Source organism: Phragmites australis, chromosome 4 (assembly GCF_958298935.1).
Source record: "Phragmites australis chromosome 4, lpPhrAust1.1, whole genome shotgun sequence".
NCBI lineage: Eukaryota > Viridiplantae > Streptophyta > Magnoliopsida > Poales > Poaceae > Phragmites > Phragmites australis.
Genome location: NC_084924.1, coordinates 33,025,934 through 33,046,629, shown reverse-complemented (window position 1 = coordinate 33,046,629; position 20,696 = coordinate 33,025,934). Strand labels below are relative to the sequence as shown.

General features: G+C 43.9%; 1 protein-coding gene across 2 annotated transcripts; it reads right to left on the bottom strand.

Annotated features, from left to right (window-relative positions):
• Positions 1-476: 476 nt before the first annotated feature.
• LOC133916167 (cytochrome P450 714B3) lies at positions 477-18,836 on the bottom strand. 2 transcript variants are annotated; one of them, XM_062359711.1, is made up of 5 exons: positions 18,473-18,835; positions 3,616-3,842; positions 1,987-2,234; positions 1,509-1,854; positions 477-1,089 (listed from the first exon to the last, which is right to left on the bottom strand). In XM_062359711.1, exons 1-5 carry the CDS (start codon positions 18,774-18,776, stop codon positions 658-660), a joined length of 1,557 nt encoding a protein of 518 aa, XP_062215695.1. In that variant the 5' UTR covers positions 18,777-18,835; the 3' UTR covers positions 477-657. The 2 variants fall into 2 exon arrangements, with proteins under 2 accessions (XP_062215695.1, XP_062215694.1); XM_062359710.1 differs by having other exon boundaries at positions 1,509-2,234; positions 18,473-18,836.
• Between the last annotated feature and the right edge of the window lie 1,860 nt (positions 18,837-20,696).

Genomic DNA, 20,696 nt, shown 5'->3' with positions numbered 1-20,696 from the left:
GACAGTTGGATAATGCTTACGGCTAGAGGCATTGTCTCCTCCATCAGGTTGAGTGGTGATATAAACCAACATTTTGCACTATCCAGCGTTGTCTGCATTTTACCATCTATTTACCAATTGCACACCCTTTTCTTTGAAAAGTATACTGGGTCTAATTTAGTTTTAATTCATGTTCAGTTAGCTTTAATATTTGTCAGTGGCTCTGAATTCTTCAGATAATGATCAAGTGGAGAATAAAGAACGATGATCCATTCATTCTTTTTTGTTGCAAGCTGCAGAGAGGTTTGATTTATATTCATCTGTCAGGTATGCAGCATCCCTGTTGCTCAACAAACAATTAGATTCCTGTATTGGCGTGCATTGAACACCTTGACAATGTTTCCAACAGTTATTGCTTTTTGGTACTAAACTTAATAGCTGTAAATGTTTTCCCATTCAGTGTTGGCTCAAGTCATTTACTCATTTGGCACCATCACTCTATCATCATATTTTAGCTGAATTATGAACATCCCCATGAGAAAGATCAAGCCTGAATAGTATAAGCTGTCTCTGTACAATCACCCCATCCCAAGCTGCATTCATCATATTACAATTTTCTTTCCATCACCTAGTATGATCACTAAGACACATTATTGTGCCCAAGTCACAATGCCCCTCTTAGTCCCTAGAGGCACTCTGTATTTTTGTTATGGTGAGGTCCACACCAAACTCTGGCTCCACAATGAGTTTTAGTGTTGGAGAATGCTCGTAGTGTGGTGAGAGCTTCAAAGCAAACTTGGAGATGATGAGAGCGATCAGGATCTTGAGCTCAGCCATAGCAAATCCCTGCCCTAGGCAGGTCCTAGCCCCGGCACCAAATGGCAAGTATGAATGTAGCTGGGGTCGAGCATCAGAGAAGCGCTCTGGGTTGAACTCTTTCACATCGGGGCCCCATAACTTGGAGTCGAGGTGCATTGTGGAGACAGGGATGTAGATGTTGACACCTTTTGGTATATGTACTCCACCGAGCTTCAGTTCCTGGAGAGCCTGCCTTGATACAAAGGCCCCTGCTGGGTACAACCGCAAGGTTTCCTGGATTACCATTGTCAACTAAATTGGCAAACAGATCATGAAGTTAGTGGCCTGTTTTAATAAATCAATTTTTTGACAAAGAGGAAGTATTGGTGTATATGCTGGCACGAGCTCACAGGTAATGTATGCTAATATAGCCTAGTCAACAACCAGCTACAGAGGGGATATTACTGTTTTAAGCCGTTTTACTTCCACTCATGCATGGTACGCATTTTTATTCAGTTCATTGTTTGAAGGATTCCCAATTCAAGGATTCCCAATTCGCCTACTTATGTCTCATTACAGTTCCATATCCTTATGGGCAATAAATAAGGATCAAATCAAAAGCTTCTAGAATTAACTAGTGCAGGGGTCTCGTATCTTTTCTTTCTACGAGATTAAAACACAGAATTTCTGAAATTGCATATAAAGGAGATAGGGACAGGAGTGAAGCATACATTTTTCATTTTCTGAAGAGACCGGGAGTTCATTGGCCGGCCGCTGCAGACTTCATGCACCTCTTCTCGGACCCGATCCTGCCACTCTGGGTGTAGCCCAAGGAGCATTAGACACCAGGCAGCTGTGACAGCTGTGCTTTCATATCCTGCAAAATATATGCTCTTGCAGTTATCCACTATGAAGTTCTCTGCCTCGGCGAGGTCCACCTTGTTGCTACTTGCACTGTGAAGAATTGCACGTAGTAAGTTCCTTTCTTCTCCACTTTCCTTGACAATTTCTAGAATTAGCTTGTGGACTTGTTTGTGAAGCTCCCATGCCTGTTTGTTTCTAATTGTGGGAAAGAACCTGCAAGCATTTAAAATTTCACTTACAGGTAGGTCGTTTTGGGTGAATGTGCTGTTTTTGGAGTTTGGATAGACAAAAATCCTAAATTTTGCTCCTGCACAAAACAACATGTACTTGTGGTATGCTCCTAACCTTAGGCCAGTCATTTCAGCTAGCACATTTGGCTTGGACACAGCCTGCTGTAGTTCTCTGATCTTCAAAAAGATTTTCTTTCCTTTGATGTAGCTGCTTCCAAAGCATGTTCGAGAGATCACATCTGCAGAGTAGGCCCTGATGTCATCATCGATCTTAATGTCTGTGATCCCACCATTTTTGTCAATCCTCTCTTCCCACGACTTAAGCAGCGTTTGTGTAGAATCCACCATCAGATCCACCATACCCTGAGTATGTGAAAACGTAAGAGTTAGGCTAACAGGTAAAAACTCATGGTTACCTAGCTGTCTGCTGTTTTCAAATCTCTAAATTCTAATTTACTCACCACTGGTCACAGTAAGAAAAAAGTTCCCCTCCAAATCTCCAACTTATGAACTAAATGACTAATATATAGCTCAGGAACAATCCAGAGTTGCTGGAAGTGGTCCTAACTAGAATCATATCCAGACTGTTGTAGTTTTGCTGTTGGGAGTGGTCCTAGTTAGGATCTTTGTCACGCATAGCTGACTAGTGTTGCAGTTTTTTTATGCCAGCTCTCTAATTGAACTGTCATTCTGAATTATGTTTGCAAATAAGCGGCAAAATATAGACCCACATCTTAATTGCTGAGACCCACTGAGCACTAATAGCTTTAAATTCTCTTCTTTTTGAAACCTCTGATATTTATCCACATATGGCCTTTAAATCTGTTTCTTCAATCCATGTCTCTTTGAACAAACATGTCAGGATTGTCAGTTGTGGAGTCAACAACATTAGAAACATGCTGGCCTTAAGTAGGGATGAGAATGGACGGGATAAATTCCGTTTCGCTCCGATCCATTTTCTATATTTTCTCATCCGTTTTCGATTATGTTTTCGAGAGAAAATGTGAAAGTGAAAACGGTTACGTGGTTTTTCCGACCATTTTCGGATTTTCCGTTTTTAATCTAGAATTTCCCGTTTTTATAATTGAGATCAGACTTCACAAATCACACTGTAGCTCATCTACCAAGCCCGGCCGACCAGTCTAAACATAACCCCTATCCTAAAGTTTAACCAGATCTCAGTGGTTCAGTCTCAGTCGGCTGCTAACCTAACGATGTTGTTCAAGTTCTTGCGGCACCTCCAATCCTAGTCTTTATGTGATTGTATATTATGTCGAGTACTTGAGTTATAACATGATAATTATTTTTCAGTTGATACTTATGTCATTACGTGGTTCATCTGTGTATGATATAAATTACTTTTATTGGTGTGAATTAATTATGTGTCGCGTCAATACTTGAAATCATTGTTCTACGGATCAGTGTTCTCATTTTAAATTATCGATTCCTGACTGATACTCGCATATTTATGTTCGGATTGGTTCGTTTTTGATATCCCGATATTCTCGAGTTCGTACCCATTTTCGGTTTTTCCGTTTTCGATTCCATTTTCGAGAGAAAATATGAAAATAAAAACGGTTAGGGGGTTTTTCCGACCGTTTCGTTCGTTTTTATCCCTAGCCTTAAGAGTTTTGATTGTCATATTGGTCTGTTTGCATACCGCCGTATTCTGTGCATCATTTTATGGTACAGCATGTTGAAATTACTAATTTGCTGTTGGGACATGATGCTGATGGCCTCGTACCTTGACCTTGTCCAGGAAGAACTCAGGGGCGATGATCTTCCTCTGGTGCAGCCACGCCTCGCCGTTGGACTTGAGGATGCCCCTGCCGAAGAGTGGCTCGTGCGTCGCTTTGAGGTAGGAGCTCTTGCCGAGGTCCAGCGACACGCAGAGGTTGATGTCCCGGACCACGTCTGGCCGGCTCACGTGAAGGAACACGACGTTCCCCATGGAGTAAGTGAATATTGAACCTGCATTTAAGTAAAACCACACAACTTAGGGTGTGTTTGGTTAGAGATATCTCTAGATGAGAAATGATTATTTAATTTTTTAAGGTGTTTAGAGCATAAGTTGTATGAGATGATAATCTAGAGAGAATATTTCAGATACTAGATGAATCTAAGGCCATCTCCAGCCGTTGCCATATCCGCATCGTTTTTTTACTATGCTGACAGAATCCAGCGCTACAGTATGGAAATGCCGATCGGGCAGAGCTCCAGCAGCTTCGGTTTTCAGGGCAATAGTGATGCGGATAGGAGGCAAATGGAAGCAAGCGTCGGTATTTTTGCAGTCGGAAGAGGGAGTCATCATCACTATTCACAGAGTATGTATGTGGGTCTGATGGAAGGAGGAGAGTAATAGAAGGTAGAAAATATGATAGCTGCTGGAGATAGAAAAAAATAGAGGATACTGTAATAGTATTAGGGGATGTTGTAATAGTGTTATAGGGGATGAATTTTTAAAGTATCTGCTGTAGATAGCCTTATGCTGGATGAATCTATCTGTTAAAAACTGTTGGACGGTGATATTCATATTAAGCTTTATCTCTTCGAATGTGGCATATTTTGGTTGGTTAGAGTAAAAAAAATTTGTTAGCACACTTCAAATATATTATCTCCTAAACTGTTTATCGAATTTACGATTTGATTGTACCATTATATTGATTGTAATTAAATCAACAAGATAAGATCTCGTATAATTATATTTTGATAAAAAATTAAATATATGATAAGTGGTTCTCACAAATTTTTTGCTAATCCTATTCAAATTCTATCTATACAACTAAATAAGAAATTAGGTTGTCATATTATACTATCAACCAAGCGTGCCCTTAAGGTCAGGCTCGTTACGGGTTTGATGGTGCTTTAACGGTCACTGAGTACTGAATATTTCTTCTGGTTGTAAATATAGATTATTTTAACCTTTTCAACTATTATTTAAATATAAGTTATTCTCAAACTTCTATGCATTTATTTCTTTTTTTTTTTATATCTTGTCCTTGTTTAATAAATAATACTACTCTCACAAATGAATGAGTTATCTTTTTCAATACAGAATAAATGAAAGGTAATAAGATCATTTAATCTATTTTCTTAATCTTTATGTACAAATCTAAAATGACTTACATTTACAATCGAAAGGAGTAGTTACTGAACATAAACTGCTAGAGTAAATTAGCTGAATCCGGTATGGATCTCCATCAGGTTGTAAATAGATGTGGACATGAGTCAGCCGCGGAGTTTTATTATTACCCCCTTTTTTCCCCGAAAGGATCGTGATCTGGCTCGTGGCACGAGGGGGCCTATCGGCTTGCCGACAAGGTGGTGAGCTCGCATGCCCGGACGAGCCACTCAACCGAAGGAGACCGGCCCCCCGGATTCTCGGTCCGGGTGTCCCCGCTCGCAGTTTCCTATCCCAATATCCCATCACATTCCCATCCCGGCCGTCTCTCTCGTGGCGGGAATGCGGGATCACATCGCAATAGTTGGACGATGCATCGGCCAAGCCAGCCTGACAGGCGGTGACGTGCCCGGTGCCCCGGATCATTAGGATGAAAATGAAACGGGAAAATCCTATCCCGTCCGTCCTGGTGTCGTTTTTTACATTTTTTTGGTCGTTTTCGTTTTCCTTTTCACGGGACCGATACGGGAACTGGACAAAAACGAGATGAGGTAGCCGGAACATGGGACCGAAAACGGTTAAGATCTTATCCTGACCGTTTTTACGATATCCCATATTTAGGCAAGATATTTCCGGTGTATGTCCCGTTTAGACTCCCGGAAACACCAGCCTGGCTGGCTGTCCCAACTGAGGCCCACCTGAGGCAACCAGCTACTCAGCCAATGGCCCAGCAGCCACCAAGAGGCAAGAACCAACCCTATCCGCCGCCGCTCCTGCAGACTGCCGTCGCCACTTGCCAGCTCGTCGCCCGCCCACTCCTGTGTAGGTATGTCAATTGAAAAAATTTCTGCAGGGAATGGGTAACTATTTCTGTCTCCGATTGGAAGAAAATTTTCTGTTCCCGCTAGTAGGGAAAAAAATTTCTCCCATCCTCGTCCTCACGTAGGGAATGGGTACCCGACGGGGTCCCCGTCCCCGCTATCAATAAGGAATTTTAGGCTAAGTTGATTGGAGTTAGGCAAAAAAATTTGGACTGAGCTGATTGGAGTTAAGTAAGCTCAGCTCAATACAAGTAAAGCTTATAGATATTCGGGGCCCTATGGAGAAACGAGGACGAAGGATGGGGAATCATCCCCGCCCCTGCCATATCTGACCGGAGGGGGGGGGGATTTTTCCCCCATTAAACTCTTTGTGGGGAAAAAATGATCACATCCTCGTTTCCTAATAGGGGAATTTCCTGTCGGGGAACGGGGATCGGGCCCCGTTGACATGCCTACTCCTGTGCGACTGCACCGCCGCATGCTTACTCGACGCGACACGACCGACAGTTACCGTTGAAAATCGCGGTAACCAAGATTACCGCGCCACGTTCATAATAGAAACCGATCGATTTTCGAATTTAAATAAAAAAATTAAAAAATCGTAAAAAAATTAGAGATAATTCTAAGATCTTATTTGAATTTTTTTTTTAAAATAATATCATTTGCATCATATTCTATAGGGAGAAAATAAAAAAAAAAGTTGAAGCGTGCAGCTCATTTATTACCTTATGTTAAGAAAAAGCTTAACATATAAATACATTTTTTAAAGTATCTTAAGAGGATCTTTAAAATTTATTTCATTTCATTTAGAATTTATTTAATTTCTCTATAATTTTTACAAAGATCATAAACATAAAGCGAATATGTTAAGAAATATCACTATAATTAAAATTTTATGTCTACCATTATTTTTCTACATAAAGCATAGTATAAGTAAACTAATAAAAGTTGTTTCACTAAATTTAGAGGTGTGATAGGTTAGCTATGAATTAATCCAGTTACAACACATTTACACAATCTTGCATGTAACAATAACTATTTAATAAGTTCGTATTTTTAAAAGATATAGGATCATGTAATAAGACTAATAAAATTGGTTTTATGATTTTTAGATTAACAAAGAGTAAACTATGCATTTAACTAGACTTAGCAAATATATTTTCTCACAAAAATATTCAATTTTTTTAGAGTATAAATACTCTTCTCATGTAGATCATGTTACAAGGAAACCAACAAAATTTGTATCATTTGATTTGAAGTTCAGATGAATTAGTTATTAATTTTACAAGGTTAAACTATTTTTTGGTTTTTTTTGAACTTCACTAAAATTTGAGAAAATCGCTCAATAAATTGTTAAACCGAACGTTTACCGACAATTCGAAAAATGCGAAAAAACGCTCAATCAATCGCTAAATACGGTCGGTAACCGTAGCAAATCGACCGGTTACCGTTCGATTGATTCGGTCTGAATTCTCGCTGAATTTTAAATTTGATCGAGTAAATTTTGAACGAATTCTCGCCGAATTTTATCCAGTTATCACGGTAATCATGATTTTCCGGTAACTAGCAGTGAGCGGTTTTCGGAGCCTAAACGGTTTTGTGAACCTCGCCACGCTGAGAGCCGAGAGAGACGCAGTGCGGCATCCTCCGACCGTCCGACGCGGCACACCATCCTTCGACACCCTCATCTGCAACGAACTGCCGATGTCATCCACCGGAGAAGCCGCAGACTAGCAGTTGGAGTAGATTGTAGGCTAGCAAAGTGGATTCAAATTCGTGGGTTCGTGGGTGGATGGGAGCTGGTTCGTTTCAGATCATGTTATCCAGATCTAGCCCCATCTCGGTGCGATCTTGGTTGCAACATAAAAGGAACTAAACTATCTCTGGGCTTCCGCAGCCATCTCGCCGGAGAGAGATTTCATCGTCGTTTCTTCGGAAGGGGTGACATGAGCCGCAGTTTCTTGTTCTTGGTCAGGCTGGACAGATTGGGTTGCACGGCCATCTTGGGGCTCTCGGATCTGGAGGTGCTTAACCATTTTTGAGAGCTGGTTAATGGAACAGATAAGCAGTTCTTGTAGTTCAAAGCTATTGGAATGAAAATAACTTGCGCATTGTTGCTGTCCAATAACTTGTGCATTGCGGATCTGTATAATTTTTTGCAACTCAGTGCTGCCCAATAACATTTGATGCTCTGCATAAAAGAGTGCTGCGCTCCAGCCTGATCTTGCATATATTTACAATAGCCATGAGTACACCGTGCGATCTTGGTTGGTAATCTGTACTGTGGAAATTGGATTCTAGTTTTACTACTAGCAGAATTCCCCTTTAGTACTGTTATTATGCACGCGCTGCAACTATGAAACTCAAATAATGCTATATGCAGTGTCAGCACCGCCTACCCGGAGTCGTCAGCAAGCAAGAGCGCGGCTGTGACAGAAGAGGAGGATCAAGCATCTAGCAAGCCAAGAAGTAAACGGGCCCGGCGTCCTAATATGCGAGTCCGTGGGCCGGAATGGCTCTGTAACACCTGCTGGCTTGCGGGCCCGAGAGAGAGAGCGTAGAGGAAGCCGTGTCTGGTACGACATCGCGCTTATAGCTGGCTGTGTGCTGGCCGAAAGCGCCAAGCTGTAACGAAGAGATGAACTCTCTCCTTCCCTTCCTCCCTATCCTCTCTGTTTCTCTCTCAGAACCTATGGATGCTGAATAGAACTCTCGATCCTGCCTCCTATTCTTCCTCCCTTCTCCTTAGTGCTTGATTTCCCTCTGGCTGGTTGTTAACACATTGGTATCAGAGACACCGGTCCTGGCTGCTCGATCTGGATCATCACGATCACTTCACGAGATTTCAGAAGCGATCCGGCGCCATGGATCCCAATACTAAGCTCATCCTCGACGAGATGAAGAGCCTCAAGCAAGCGCTGGAGACTCAACTCCACGAGTCTGATCTGAAGCACGAAGATCGCTTCAGGCTCATGGAGGAGACTCTCTCGTCCATGGGTGCTTGGAAACCGCAAGTCGATGCTGCGGTGGGCGATCTGAAGATGGAGGTCGGCGTGCTACGCAAGCATCTCGATCGGGTGCTGCTCGAGCAAGAAATCCCTTCCCCGAGGCTGCTCGCAACACCGGAGGCGGCTGCGGCACCCTCATCTGCCGAGAACACAGCCGTCGGCCCAGCTGGGCTCCACGTCGACTCGCATCACCGGGAGAATGGGCATGGGGTGGTCACCACCCTTTCTCATCTCCCGGTCAAGGGTAAGCATGACTCGCCCCATTCCAAGGTTTTTATGGATGATCATTCGCTTGGAGCATTCAGCCATGGTCGCGGCCACATGCATCACCATGTTCTACCACATGATGTCTCTAGTAAACTTCCCAAATTGCATTTCCCTTCCTTTGATGGCACGACACCCAAACTGTGGAAATCACGCAGTGAGGATTATTTTGATTTGTATGGCGTGCCTCAGGAAATTTGGATCAAGGTTGCCACCATGCATTTTTCCGGTGTGGCTTCAGTCTATGGAGCACCGGATTAGGCATCTGACTTGGACCCAATTTTGCATTCTAGTTCATGATAGATTTGGCCGCGATCAGCATGACATTCTTATTCGCTAGCCTTTTCATATTAGACAAACTGGGTCTGTGATGGAGTATGTCGACCAGTTCTCTGAACTAATCGATCAGCTCACCGCATATGACTCAGTGACTGACCCTCGCTACTATACCATGAGGTTCATCGATGGATTGCACGATGACATTAGATCTGTTGTTCTGATTCAACGTCCCCAAGACCTCGACTCTGCCTTCGTTCTCGCTGCTTTACAGGAAGAGGTGGCCGACTCTCCACGCAAGCGCGAGTACCACAAGCCGGATTTCCCAGCACCAAAGGCGTTACCACGCGGTCCTCATCCATTGCCACCGCCGCCTGCTCATCAACCTCCCAAACCAGCGCCAAATGTTGATGACAGGTGTGGCACTGAAGCAGCTAGAGCTCCATCAGTGGATGACAAAATTGCTTCCCTTCGTGCTTACCGGCGCGCAAGAGGTTTATGTCACAAGTGTGGTGAGCGCTGGAATCGTGAGCACAAATGCGCACCCGCCGTGCAGCTGCATGTCTTGCAGGAATTGTGGGACTTGCTCCAAGAAGAACCAGTGGACTCTTCTGCAGTTTCACCCGAGGCAATGCCAGAGGAGCAACTCTTTATGGCCCTTTCTGAAGCTGCACAGACCAATCAGGACGCCCCTCGAACTATGAAATTTGCGGGCAGGATTCAGGATGTTCCTCTACTGATATTGGTGGACTCTGGTAGTTCTCACTCATTTTTGAGTTCAACAGTTGCTTCTCACCTTCAGGGAGTCTCAACTGTTATGCAACCATTGAAGGTTCAGGTAGCCAATGGGGGTATGCTTCTCTGCACTTCTGAACTAGCACATGCTGATTGGTTCATTCACAATTATTTGTTTCATTCTACACTGAAGATTTTGCCACTTAAGCATTATGATTTAATTCTTGGGATGGATTGGTTGGAAGCCTTCTCTCCTATGAAAGTGCATTGGGCTCAAAAATGGATTTCTCTTCCCTATCAGGGCACTTCAATTGTGCTGCAAGGCATTATACCTGATATACCTGCTTGTACCATGATTGAATTATTCCAAATCACTGATCAGTGCTCCAATACAGCTGATACTCCATTACCTGCAGTAATTCAGGCCCTACTTCACGAATTTGCATCTGTATTTGAAGAACCTTCAGAATTACCTCTTAGCAGAAACTGTGACCATCACATCCCTCTTATATCTGGGGCCAGACCAGTGAACATCAGACAATATAGATATGCTCCAAGGTTGAAGGATGAAATTGAAAAGCACGTTGCTGAAATGCTTCAGTCAGGTATTATACAGCCAAGTTCCAGTGCCTTTTCCTCTCCTGTGCTCTTAGTTAAAAAGAAGGATGGCTCTTGGCGTTTTTGTGTTGACTATCGTCATCTTAATGCTCTTACTGTTAAAACTAAATTCCCCATTCCTGTCATTGACGAATTCATGGATGAATTGGCTGATTCTAGCTGGTTTACCAAATTAGACCTGAGGGCTGGTTACTACCAAATTAGATTAGCTCCAGGAGAAGAATATAAAACAGCATTCCAAACACATTCAGGCCATTTTGAATTTCGAGTAATGGCATTTGGACTTTCTGGAGCCCCTAACACCTTCCAGAGTGCTATGAACACTACATTGAAACCCTTGTTAAGAAAATGTGTTTTGGTGTTCTTTGATGACATATTAATCTATAGTAAAAGTCTCACTGATCATGTGGAGCATTTGAAACTAGTGTTACAGCTTTTAGCTCAGGACCACTGGAAAGTAAAACAATCCAAATGTGTTTTTGCACAAAGACAGATCTCCTACCTGGGACATGTCATTTCAGAAAATGGGGTTGCTACTGATGATTCTAAAATCAGTGCCATAAGAGATTGGCCTACACCAACAAATGTCAAACAATTGAGAAGCTTTCTAGGTCTTGCTGGGTATTATAAAAAATTTGTGAGACATTTCGCAATCATTAGTAAACCTCTCACTGAACTTCTGAAGAAGCACACATTGTTTCTTTGGTCTGATGTTCAAGACACTGCCTTCACTTCACTGAAAAACGCTTTAATTGAAGCTCTAGTTCTGGCCTTGCCCAATTTCAACAAACAATTTCAGATTGAGACTGATGCTAGTGACAAGGGTGTGGGAGCAGTTCTGTTGCAAGCAGGTCATCCTTTGGCATTTATTAGTAAGGCTCTAGGTCCTAGAACCAGTGGTTTATCTACTTATGAAAAAGAATACCTTGCAATTCTTGTGGCAGTTGATCAATGGAGGCCTTATTTACAGCTTGCTGAGTTTCTTATTTATACTGATCAAAAGAGTCTTGTACATTTATCTGACCAAAGACTCAACACACATTGGCAACACAAGGTTTTTACAAAGCTCATAGGGTTACAATATCAAATTGTTTACAAAAAAGGCAGTGAAAACAGAGTGGCTGATGCCTTATCAAGGCATCCTAATCCTTCAGGCCAGTTGTTGGCATTTTCTTTTTGCAGCCCAATTTGGCTTGACTCAGTGAAAGATAGCTATCAGGCTGATCCCAAAACTTTGGACATTATAGCAGCTCTCACTCTGAATTCCCAGGCTATTCCACATTTTGTCCTGCATGATGGATTACTCAGATACAAAAATAGGATCTGGATAGGTCATAATACTCAGTTGCAACAGCAGTTGATTGCTTCCATTCATAATTCTGCTGTGGGTGGGCATTCTGGCTTCCCTGCAACCTACAAAAGACTCAAGCATCTCTTTGCTTGGAGAGGTATGAAAGCTCACATTCATGCCTTTGTGCAATCCTGTATTATTTGCCAACAAGCAAAATCTGATCGAGCCAAATACCCTGGTTTATTGGAACCCCTGCCTATTCCTTCCAATGCTTGGCAAATCATTTCTATGGACTTCATAGAGGGACTTCCTAGATCTGGTAATGCAAATTGCATAATGGTGATTGTCGACAAATTTTCCAAATACAGTCACTTTGTCCCATTGCTTCATCCTTTTACAGCATTGTCAGTTGCTCAAGCATTCATGACACACATTTATAAACTCCATGGCCTTCCTGCATCTATTATTTCTGACCGAGATCGTGTCTTTACAAGCAAATTTTGGCAAGAGCTGTTCAAATTGGCCGATGTCCAACTCAGAATGAGCTCAGCTTACCATCCCCAATCGGATGGCCAAACCGAACGAGTTAACCAATGCATTGAGACCTTTCTGCGTTGCTTTGTTCACACTTGCCCGAAGCAGTGGTTGAAATGGTTACCTCAATCTGAGTTCTGGTACAACACAACTTACCACTCATCTCTGAAGCATTCCCCATTTGAGGTCCTGTATGGTCACCCACCTCGCCATTTCGGTTTGGATCACTTCTCGGTCAGTCCTGTCCAAGAATTGGATCAATGGTTGTCTGAAAGGAAACTCATGCAAAGTGTTATTCACCAACACTTAACCCGAGCCCAACACCGAATGAAACAACAGGCAGATAAGAACAGTTCAGATCGTTCCTTCGAGGTCAATGATAAGGTCTTTCTGAAAATCCAACCTTATGTGCAATCATCTTTGGCAAATCGATCCTGTTAGAAACTTGCCTTCAAGTATTTTGGGCCTTACAGTATAATTGAGAAGATTGGGAAATTGGTGTATCGATTGGAGCTCCCACCTCACACTTCTATCCATCCTGTGTTTCACGTATCTCAGCTCAAGAAAGCTATAGGTAACAAACAAGTCATTCCATCTTTCCCTGACACTTCTTCTGAGCTGCAGATTCCAGAAACCATTCTTCAGAGCAGGCTGGCTCGGCGTGGTGAAAAATCTGTACCGCAAGTCTTGGTGAAGTGGTCAAGGATGCCTAACGCCATGGCGTCATGGGAGGACACTGAACAGCTTCGGCAAGCCTTTCCCTTTGCTCCTGCTTGGGGACAAGCAGGCACACAAGCCCGGGGGAGTGTCAGCACCGCCTACCCGAAGTCGTCAGCAAGCAAGAGCGCGGCTGTGACAGAAGAGGAGGATCAAGCATCTAGCAAGCCAAGAAGTAAACGGGCTCGGCGTCCTAATATGCGAGTCCATGGGCCGGAATGGCTCTGTAACACCTGCTGGCTTGCGGGCCCGAGAGAGAGAGCGTAGAGGAAGCCGTGTCTGGTACGACATCGCGCTTATAGCTGGCTGCGTGCTGGCCAAAAGCACCAAGCTGTAACAAAGAGATGAACTCTCTCCTTCCCTTCCTCCCTATCCTCTCTGTTTCTCTCTCGGAACCTATGGATGCTGAATAGAACTCTCGATCCTGCCTCCTATTCTTCCTCCCTTCTCCTCAGTGCTTGATTTCCCTCTGGCTGGTTGTTAACAGCTGTGTTATATACATATATGCTTGCTACCTATAGAAAATACTTTGAAACATGTTTTAAGCTAGTACGAAAGTATAAGTGTTTCTTCATGTACAACCATAGATTGCTATCTAAATTATTTCCTTTTTATGCATTACAAAATTGTCGGAGAAGGAAGAAGAAGCAAGTGATCCAGAGGTGATGTATGATGAGGCAGAAGTGATGTATGATGAGGAAGAGCTTTAGGCCCATAGTGAAGCTTTGAAGGAATAATGTTTGTCTCGCCACTTGTTGTCCTTGTGTTTTGCTATTCTATTAATGTAATATATCATTTTCGTGGACTTGTGTGGTTTAATGGTTGTATCGTATGGACCGATGGATACTTAAATATTTATGTGATGCTATGGACACTTATTTAAGTGAGATTGTGAGATATTGTCTTTTGATTTAGCCATTAATGTTATATATGTCTTTAGTTGTTATAATCAACCATATATAATATATATTTATGGGTTTGTATGATATATACTATGAAGTCATGGTTCTATGGTTCGATGTTCCTGATATAAATTATCGGTTTTCGATCGTTATCAGCATACTTCCATTCGGATTAGTTCTTTTTGCGAATAACCGGAAGTGTTGGGTTCGTTTTCGGTTTTTACGTTTTTGTTCCTGTTTAGATGAGAAAATATAAAAATGAAAATGATTAGATATTTTTTCCAACAGTTTCCGTTCATTTTCATCCCAACCGATCACGCCAACCTTGCTTTCAACTCTAAGGGGTCCATTGTAACGGAGGAAAATCGGAGGAAAAACACATGATTTCAATTCCTACGGGTTCAGTCACTGTAGCACCGTTTGGTTCGTAGGAATGGCTCGCATAGGAACGAGTCAGAAGGTCGTCATTAGCGCTGAAGAACCAGAGAACAGAGAAGACGAACAGGGCAAAATCGATCATCACCATCCTCATTAGCCACCGGGCCAGAAGAACAGGAACAAAGAACTGACCAAAAAGAAAAACACACAGAGCTCGCCGCGCCGCCACCCGCCACCGCTCGAGCTCATCGCCGCCGCAGCTCGTCCCCGCCGCAGTCACCCGCGCAGCGCCGCTTGAGCTCGCCACCGTCGCAGCTCGTCGTGAGTGGATAGGAATGAACGGGCCTCAGGAAGTGACAATTACCCGTTGAGGATCACATAGTGTGGTAAATACGATGCCACCCGGATTGGTCACCGGTGAAATAAAGCGAATGCCGCGGAATGAACAGTCCAAAAATGAGCGTCGGATCGAGTGGATGAGAGTGCCAGCGAAAATGACGATGGTTTTTTTAATAACGATGGTCCTGTGTATTTCAATTCTCATGTACTATTTGCTGCTCCACAAGTCAGTGGAATCAGTGGCTTTCTAATTTGATGAAATGAACAAATGCATGCTATCGATTACTTAATTGATGATTTTGTTCAAAATAGACTTTAACTATGATTGAGATGTTATTCGACTTAAAACTACCTCACTAATAATTTATGTGTTTTTTCTACATCTTATCCAAACAACTTCTTTGGAAAATTTCTTACGTTTTTCAATCCTATTTTTCATCTATATTTCTACCATATTCCTCGTTTTTTTCATTCCTATATTTTTCAGTTCTTTCAAAGGAGTCCTAACTGATCGCGTTGGGGAGTGAGGATCCAAAACTGTACGACCGATCCCGGGACCAGATGGAACTGTGTGAGCCACTCTATATGTTTGTTTGCTCGCGTGCTCTGCGTCAAGAAGACAGGAATCATGCTGCGGATGATAATGAAATGTCATTTTCTTCTGTGATAACGTAGTGACCTTTTTTTTAACGAATGACACAGATAGTGCATGTTTCTATTAAAAAAACATAAACAAATAAAAAATATAACCTAGAAAATTATAGTCAGAAAAAAAAGAAATCACTAGTACAACACAATAGTAACAACAGAATGACTGTGACCGGTTGCTAAATAAGATAGGCCACCAATTAGAAACTCGGATATGTCATCTCTGCACCAAATCGGTCATCACCATGCAAGACCCACCACTGTAGGGAGGAACCAGTCCACCTTGCCAGACCAACCATTACCTCCGAGATCGCCTCGTCGCCCAACTGACACCCGCCAAACCAACTACCACCATGCGGAACTAGCCATAGTTGCATCGAACCAGAGCGCTTCACACAGACCTATCGTCTCGTCAAGTACATCGGTCGCGTCAAATTGGTCACCTCAAGTCATCATACGAAGACCGTCTTGCATTGAGATGGCCACCGCTATGCGGGTCCGCCCACTGCCACACCGCGTAAGCCATTGCGACATTGCACCTTTGCTAGCCTCCATGTCCCACCATGAGCGCCTTGCCGTTTTTTGTGGTCGCCTCTTGTGATGGCCTTGTCTTACCACCACCTATCACTCTGCCATACAGAGGCCATGCCCGCCATCCACTGCATGCATGCCCTCGTCCTGGCAACTTTCCGCCACCGCCACCGTTGACGCTCACGCCCTCGTCTTGGGCGCTGCTTCTGTATGGATCCATCCTCCTCGTTGTTGCATAGAATTGACTGTCGCCATTCAGAGCCAACTGCCACATCATCCACCCCTGCTGCTTTCATGTGGATCCTCCCTCTCGACCGCCATGCACCACCTCAGGCAATTGCGACATCACCGCACCGTCGCCTCCACCAACATCATCACACCAAATTGGTTGCCATCGTGTGGGACCAACTGCCGCAGTGTCGCCCCGACTGCCCTTCGCCGAAACCAGCCGCTGTCGTGCCTCCGCCGCTGGTGCGACTCTACCGACCACCGCCATCACTGGATCTGGTCGCCTTCATTGCTGGCCCGCCACTAGACGACCGAATCTAGGCCGACAGCGGGCGGATCCAGGCCACCAGCGTGTGGATCTAGGCCGTCGCCCTAGATCCGACCGCCATCGCCTCCCGCAGACCTCCACCGTGAAGAGCGCTCACCCTGCACAAGGATGCCACCACCCGTCGACTAACTTGCGATCGCATCCTCCAAAATGCGTCGACCAGCCACCACGCTCTAGCTCCACCACCATGCGACATGCCGTTGTCGCTCGAGTCACCGCACCACACCGCGCATCGCCCCATGACCTAGATCTGGCAGGGGGTGTGAGCCCCCGCCACCGTCCTTGCAGTTGTCGAGCTTCCGACAGCCCGCTCGAGCGGTGGTGAGGCGGAGGAGGGGGGGAGGGAGGGAGGCTGGTGGTGGTGTGGTGGGGAGCCGCCCATGTCGTCCGAGGGAGCGACATGGGCAGTAGTCTCTTCCTCTGGTTACTCCTGTAGTTCTGTGCAATTGTAACTGCATATCGTAGTGACGTGTGACCTGATTGTGCAAACATTATTGGATGGTTACTCGTTGCGCCGTGCATTGGTCGTTGCAGTTGTACGCTGGTGTGCCATTTACGAAGAATCGAAAGCAAAGAAAATTTAACTGAAAGCAGGTTGAAGGTAAATAGAGTTTTGCTGTGGAATCGGTGCATTCCAAGAGGAGCTTTGCCCGTGACCAAGCACAGAATCGCGAGCGCATGTACGCATCTGCATGAGATTGTAATGCATGCACCCAGCCAAGAGCAAGCAGCTTTCTTCCACGGAAGCATAGTTGCACATGGTGAATATACTCCTACTTGGCTAGCTCCCAACCCCCAAGACCTCAACCCTGTCCTTTTGCATTGTGCCAAAACTACAGCTCACGATCATCTAAAACCAAATCATCACCTTAACCCATCTCAGCTTTCTTTACGATTTATTCTTTCAAATCTTTGTACGTTTGTCCTCTCGCTAATATGTCCGTTCTACTACAGTCCAAGGGGTTGTACATGGTGATGGCCAGCTCACCTAACTTATGCTGCTATCGAACAGTAACAGTAACAGCAAAAGTAGCTTAAGCTGCGTAGATGGACCTCAAAACAAGTTTAGTGAGCTATCAGCGCTGAAACTTCTATAATTACTAAAGATCAACATCAAGATGACAAGATGGAATGACGGGTTTATTTTGGGCAATTTAATATCGCTCAACAAGATATGTACTCATCATTGCCGAGTCATTGAAAGGGATGGCACAGTAGATAAAAAAAAATGGTGAAACTTTTGTCGCTACACGGAAGAATTCCTGTGGAGTGGCCAACTTAGTGATGGCTCAATTATTGAGCTAAACATGTACTAATACATTGATTTTTTTTAACAACGATTGGGGGCTTGGATTCCATAGGCTGCTAGCTACTCAGCGTTACCCCAAGCTAGTTGCTGCCCAGAGGTTCAGTAAACCAACATTTAGTTTTTTTTAATAGCAACTTCTTATTTTTCAATATCTACTTGTTTGCTAGCTACTACTTTCTGACTGAACACATTCATTGAATGTAAGTGAAAGGATGAATATCACGGATCCGAATCTACTAACGTCGACATTCGTGCCTTTATTATTGACGCGTGGATCTGATGATGACTTGCGATGTCAGAGAATCCTGATCCCAACATCACTAGCTCCTACTTTACCACAGCTGTGATCAATTTCGGTATGTTCCAATGATGAATTAGCGCATGATCTCTCTCCAGGGACAGCATAAACAGTAAAACTAACAACAGCATGCAGAACAACAGACAACAGAGCAAGGATCATAGCACACATCAAAGCGGCAAGAAAGCCATGCATGGCTGCCACATGAGTAAGCACCAGATGGTATGTGAGCTTAGATGGAAGACATGTACGTACCGTACTCTTTCCTCCATTTCTCGTAGAAGGGCAGCACGGCTGGCCGGTAGTCGTGCGCGATGCCGCTGCCGCCGGCGCCGGCGCTCGGCGCACGCGCCGCCTTCGCGGCGGCCACCGCCTCCCGCATGTCGGCGAGGTTGCCGTAGGGGAACGACGGCCGGGGCCCGCCAATGCCCTGCCTCCTGAACTCGGCGAGGACCCTCTGCGGCGCCACCCAGACGACGTGGTAGAGATACATCGCGAGGCTGCACGCCGCCACGAAGCACAGGCTCAGCAGCACCTTCACCGCCATGGCCACCTCCATCCTCTCTATCGAGCTGTTTTCTGTCCTCTCTCTCTCTCTCTCTCTAGCTATGTGAGTGTGAGAGTCAGGCCGTGCGTGTGTATGTGCATATGAGGCAAGGGTGCTACAGTTCAAATGCCAACTTTGGCATAAAACACCTCTCCGCACCCAAAAAAAAAAAGAGGTTGCAAAGGGGTGTCACACTCACATGTGTGTGCTGTGCTGTGGGCCGGCCCGCCACTGCCAGAGGATAAATATCCAAAGTGTACCTTATATCTATCTAATGTTATTTTCGGGGTAAGTTCTCTTATAAATTGTTCTGATATGAATTAAAGAGTTCAGTAAATTTTATAAAATTACACTATGATTGTTAAAATTATCACAAAACTATATTTTTCTCCTCTTATTTTATAAACCACACTTATTTTACATTATTTTATCATAAAACTACACTTCTTTTAATTTAACTATCATAAAACTACTGAAAAACCAAGTTAAGATGTGCCTTAGTTTGACGAGTTATTGATAACGTTGGATTTGAGTTAAACTTGGTTGACATGAACTTATTTGTACATGATTTTGTTTATGGCTAACCTAACTTGGAGTTTCTATCTTGGATCCAGGAAAAATGAATTTATCGAAATATCCAGTATCTGGGAAGTTGGCTTCACTGGGATGGTCCAATGTGGTACTGAAGCTGATACCGGAGCAACTCTGTGCTCAAGCAAAAATGAAGATCAAGACACCGGATTGTCTGACAATGGGCTTAGAGAGCACCGAATCATTTCCTACAGAGAAGAAATTTTTGGTGAAAAGTAGAAGACCTGACTAGATGATCCGGTGATGTAATGCTGATAGCACCAGAGTATTTTCTAGTGCGCAGCAAAATTTGAAATTCTAAGTTTGGCGCCAAATCTGAAGAAGCCACCGGATAGTCCGGTGTGGGAGTTTATGAACACCGGATAATACACCAGACTAATTTTTACAAAGAGGTTGCAGAAGGAGAGTCTGGCAAAGATAAATGCGCTGGATGGTCTGGTGACAGGAAAGTGAGCACCGAAGCTTCACACCGGACCAATTCTTGTAGAATGCATTTTTCAGTGCGCTGAATGGAAACATACTCACCGGATATTCCGGTGCTCAGTGAGTGAACACGCCGGAACATCTGGTGCTCACGTTTTCTGCAGAATGAGTTCTGAACTGAGGATTTATGTTATGGGCTAACTAAAGATATTATTGGAATTTGGAGATATGTGTTTTGTTGTTTTATAGTGTGCAGGTGATGGATGCAACTTGACGGTAGATGATGGGATGTTCAGAGCCAAGTGGGTACTTGGTGCTAGACGATAAAGGAGATCGAACGGAGTCAAGGGTGATCATAACGGTACATATGGAGTTCAAGCAAAGCATAGAGAGGATGAAGGATGAAGACGGCATGTGACAAAGTCAAGCGAAGGGGATGCCGACGCAAGTGACAAGGTGGCCCGATGGATCGGAAGCGGGAGAGTCTTGCCGGCGGTCAAGATTGCAAGACAGAGGACACGCATCAACGTCAAAACGCTTGCTTGAGGTAAAGCAAGTGGCGGCTAGTTCAAAGTGCATCCAGGCCCCTATGTGGGTTTTAGATAATTGATGACAAACAATTAAGGGACTAATGAGTTTATTAAATTTATGAATATGTTTTAGTCCTATCAAAGAATTTAAATGACGTTGGCGTCCCTCAAAAGGAAAAGAGAAGCGGTATGTAGTCACTCAATAGATTTAAATTGATTTTATTTTTGAATTTGAGTACAGGTATTTCGTACTATCAAGAGAAATGCGTATAGATGAACTTGAAGATGTCTCAGTGCTCAAGGCATCCATTTAGACTAAAGAAGAGAGACACAAATCACCCCATGAACATCGAGAAGTTTTAAGTCTTAGTCTGTACCCGGAGTCTCC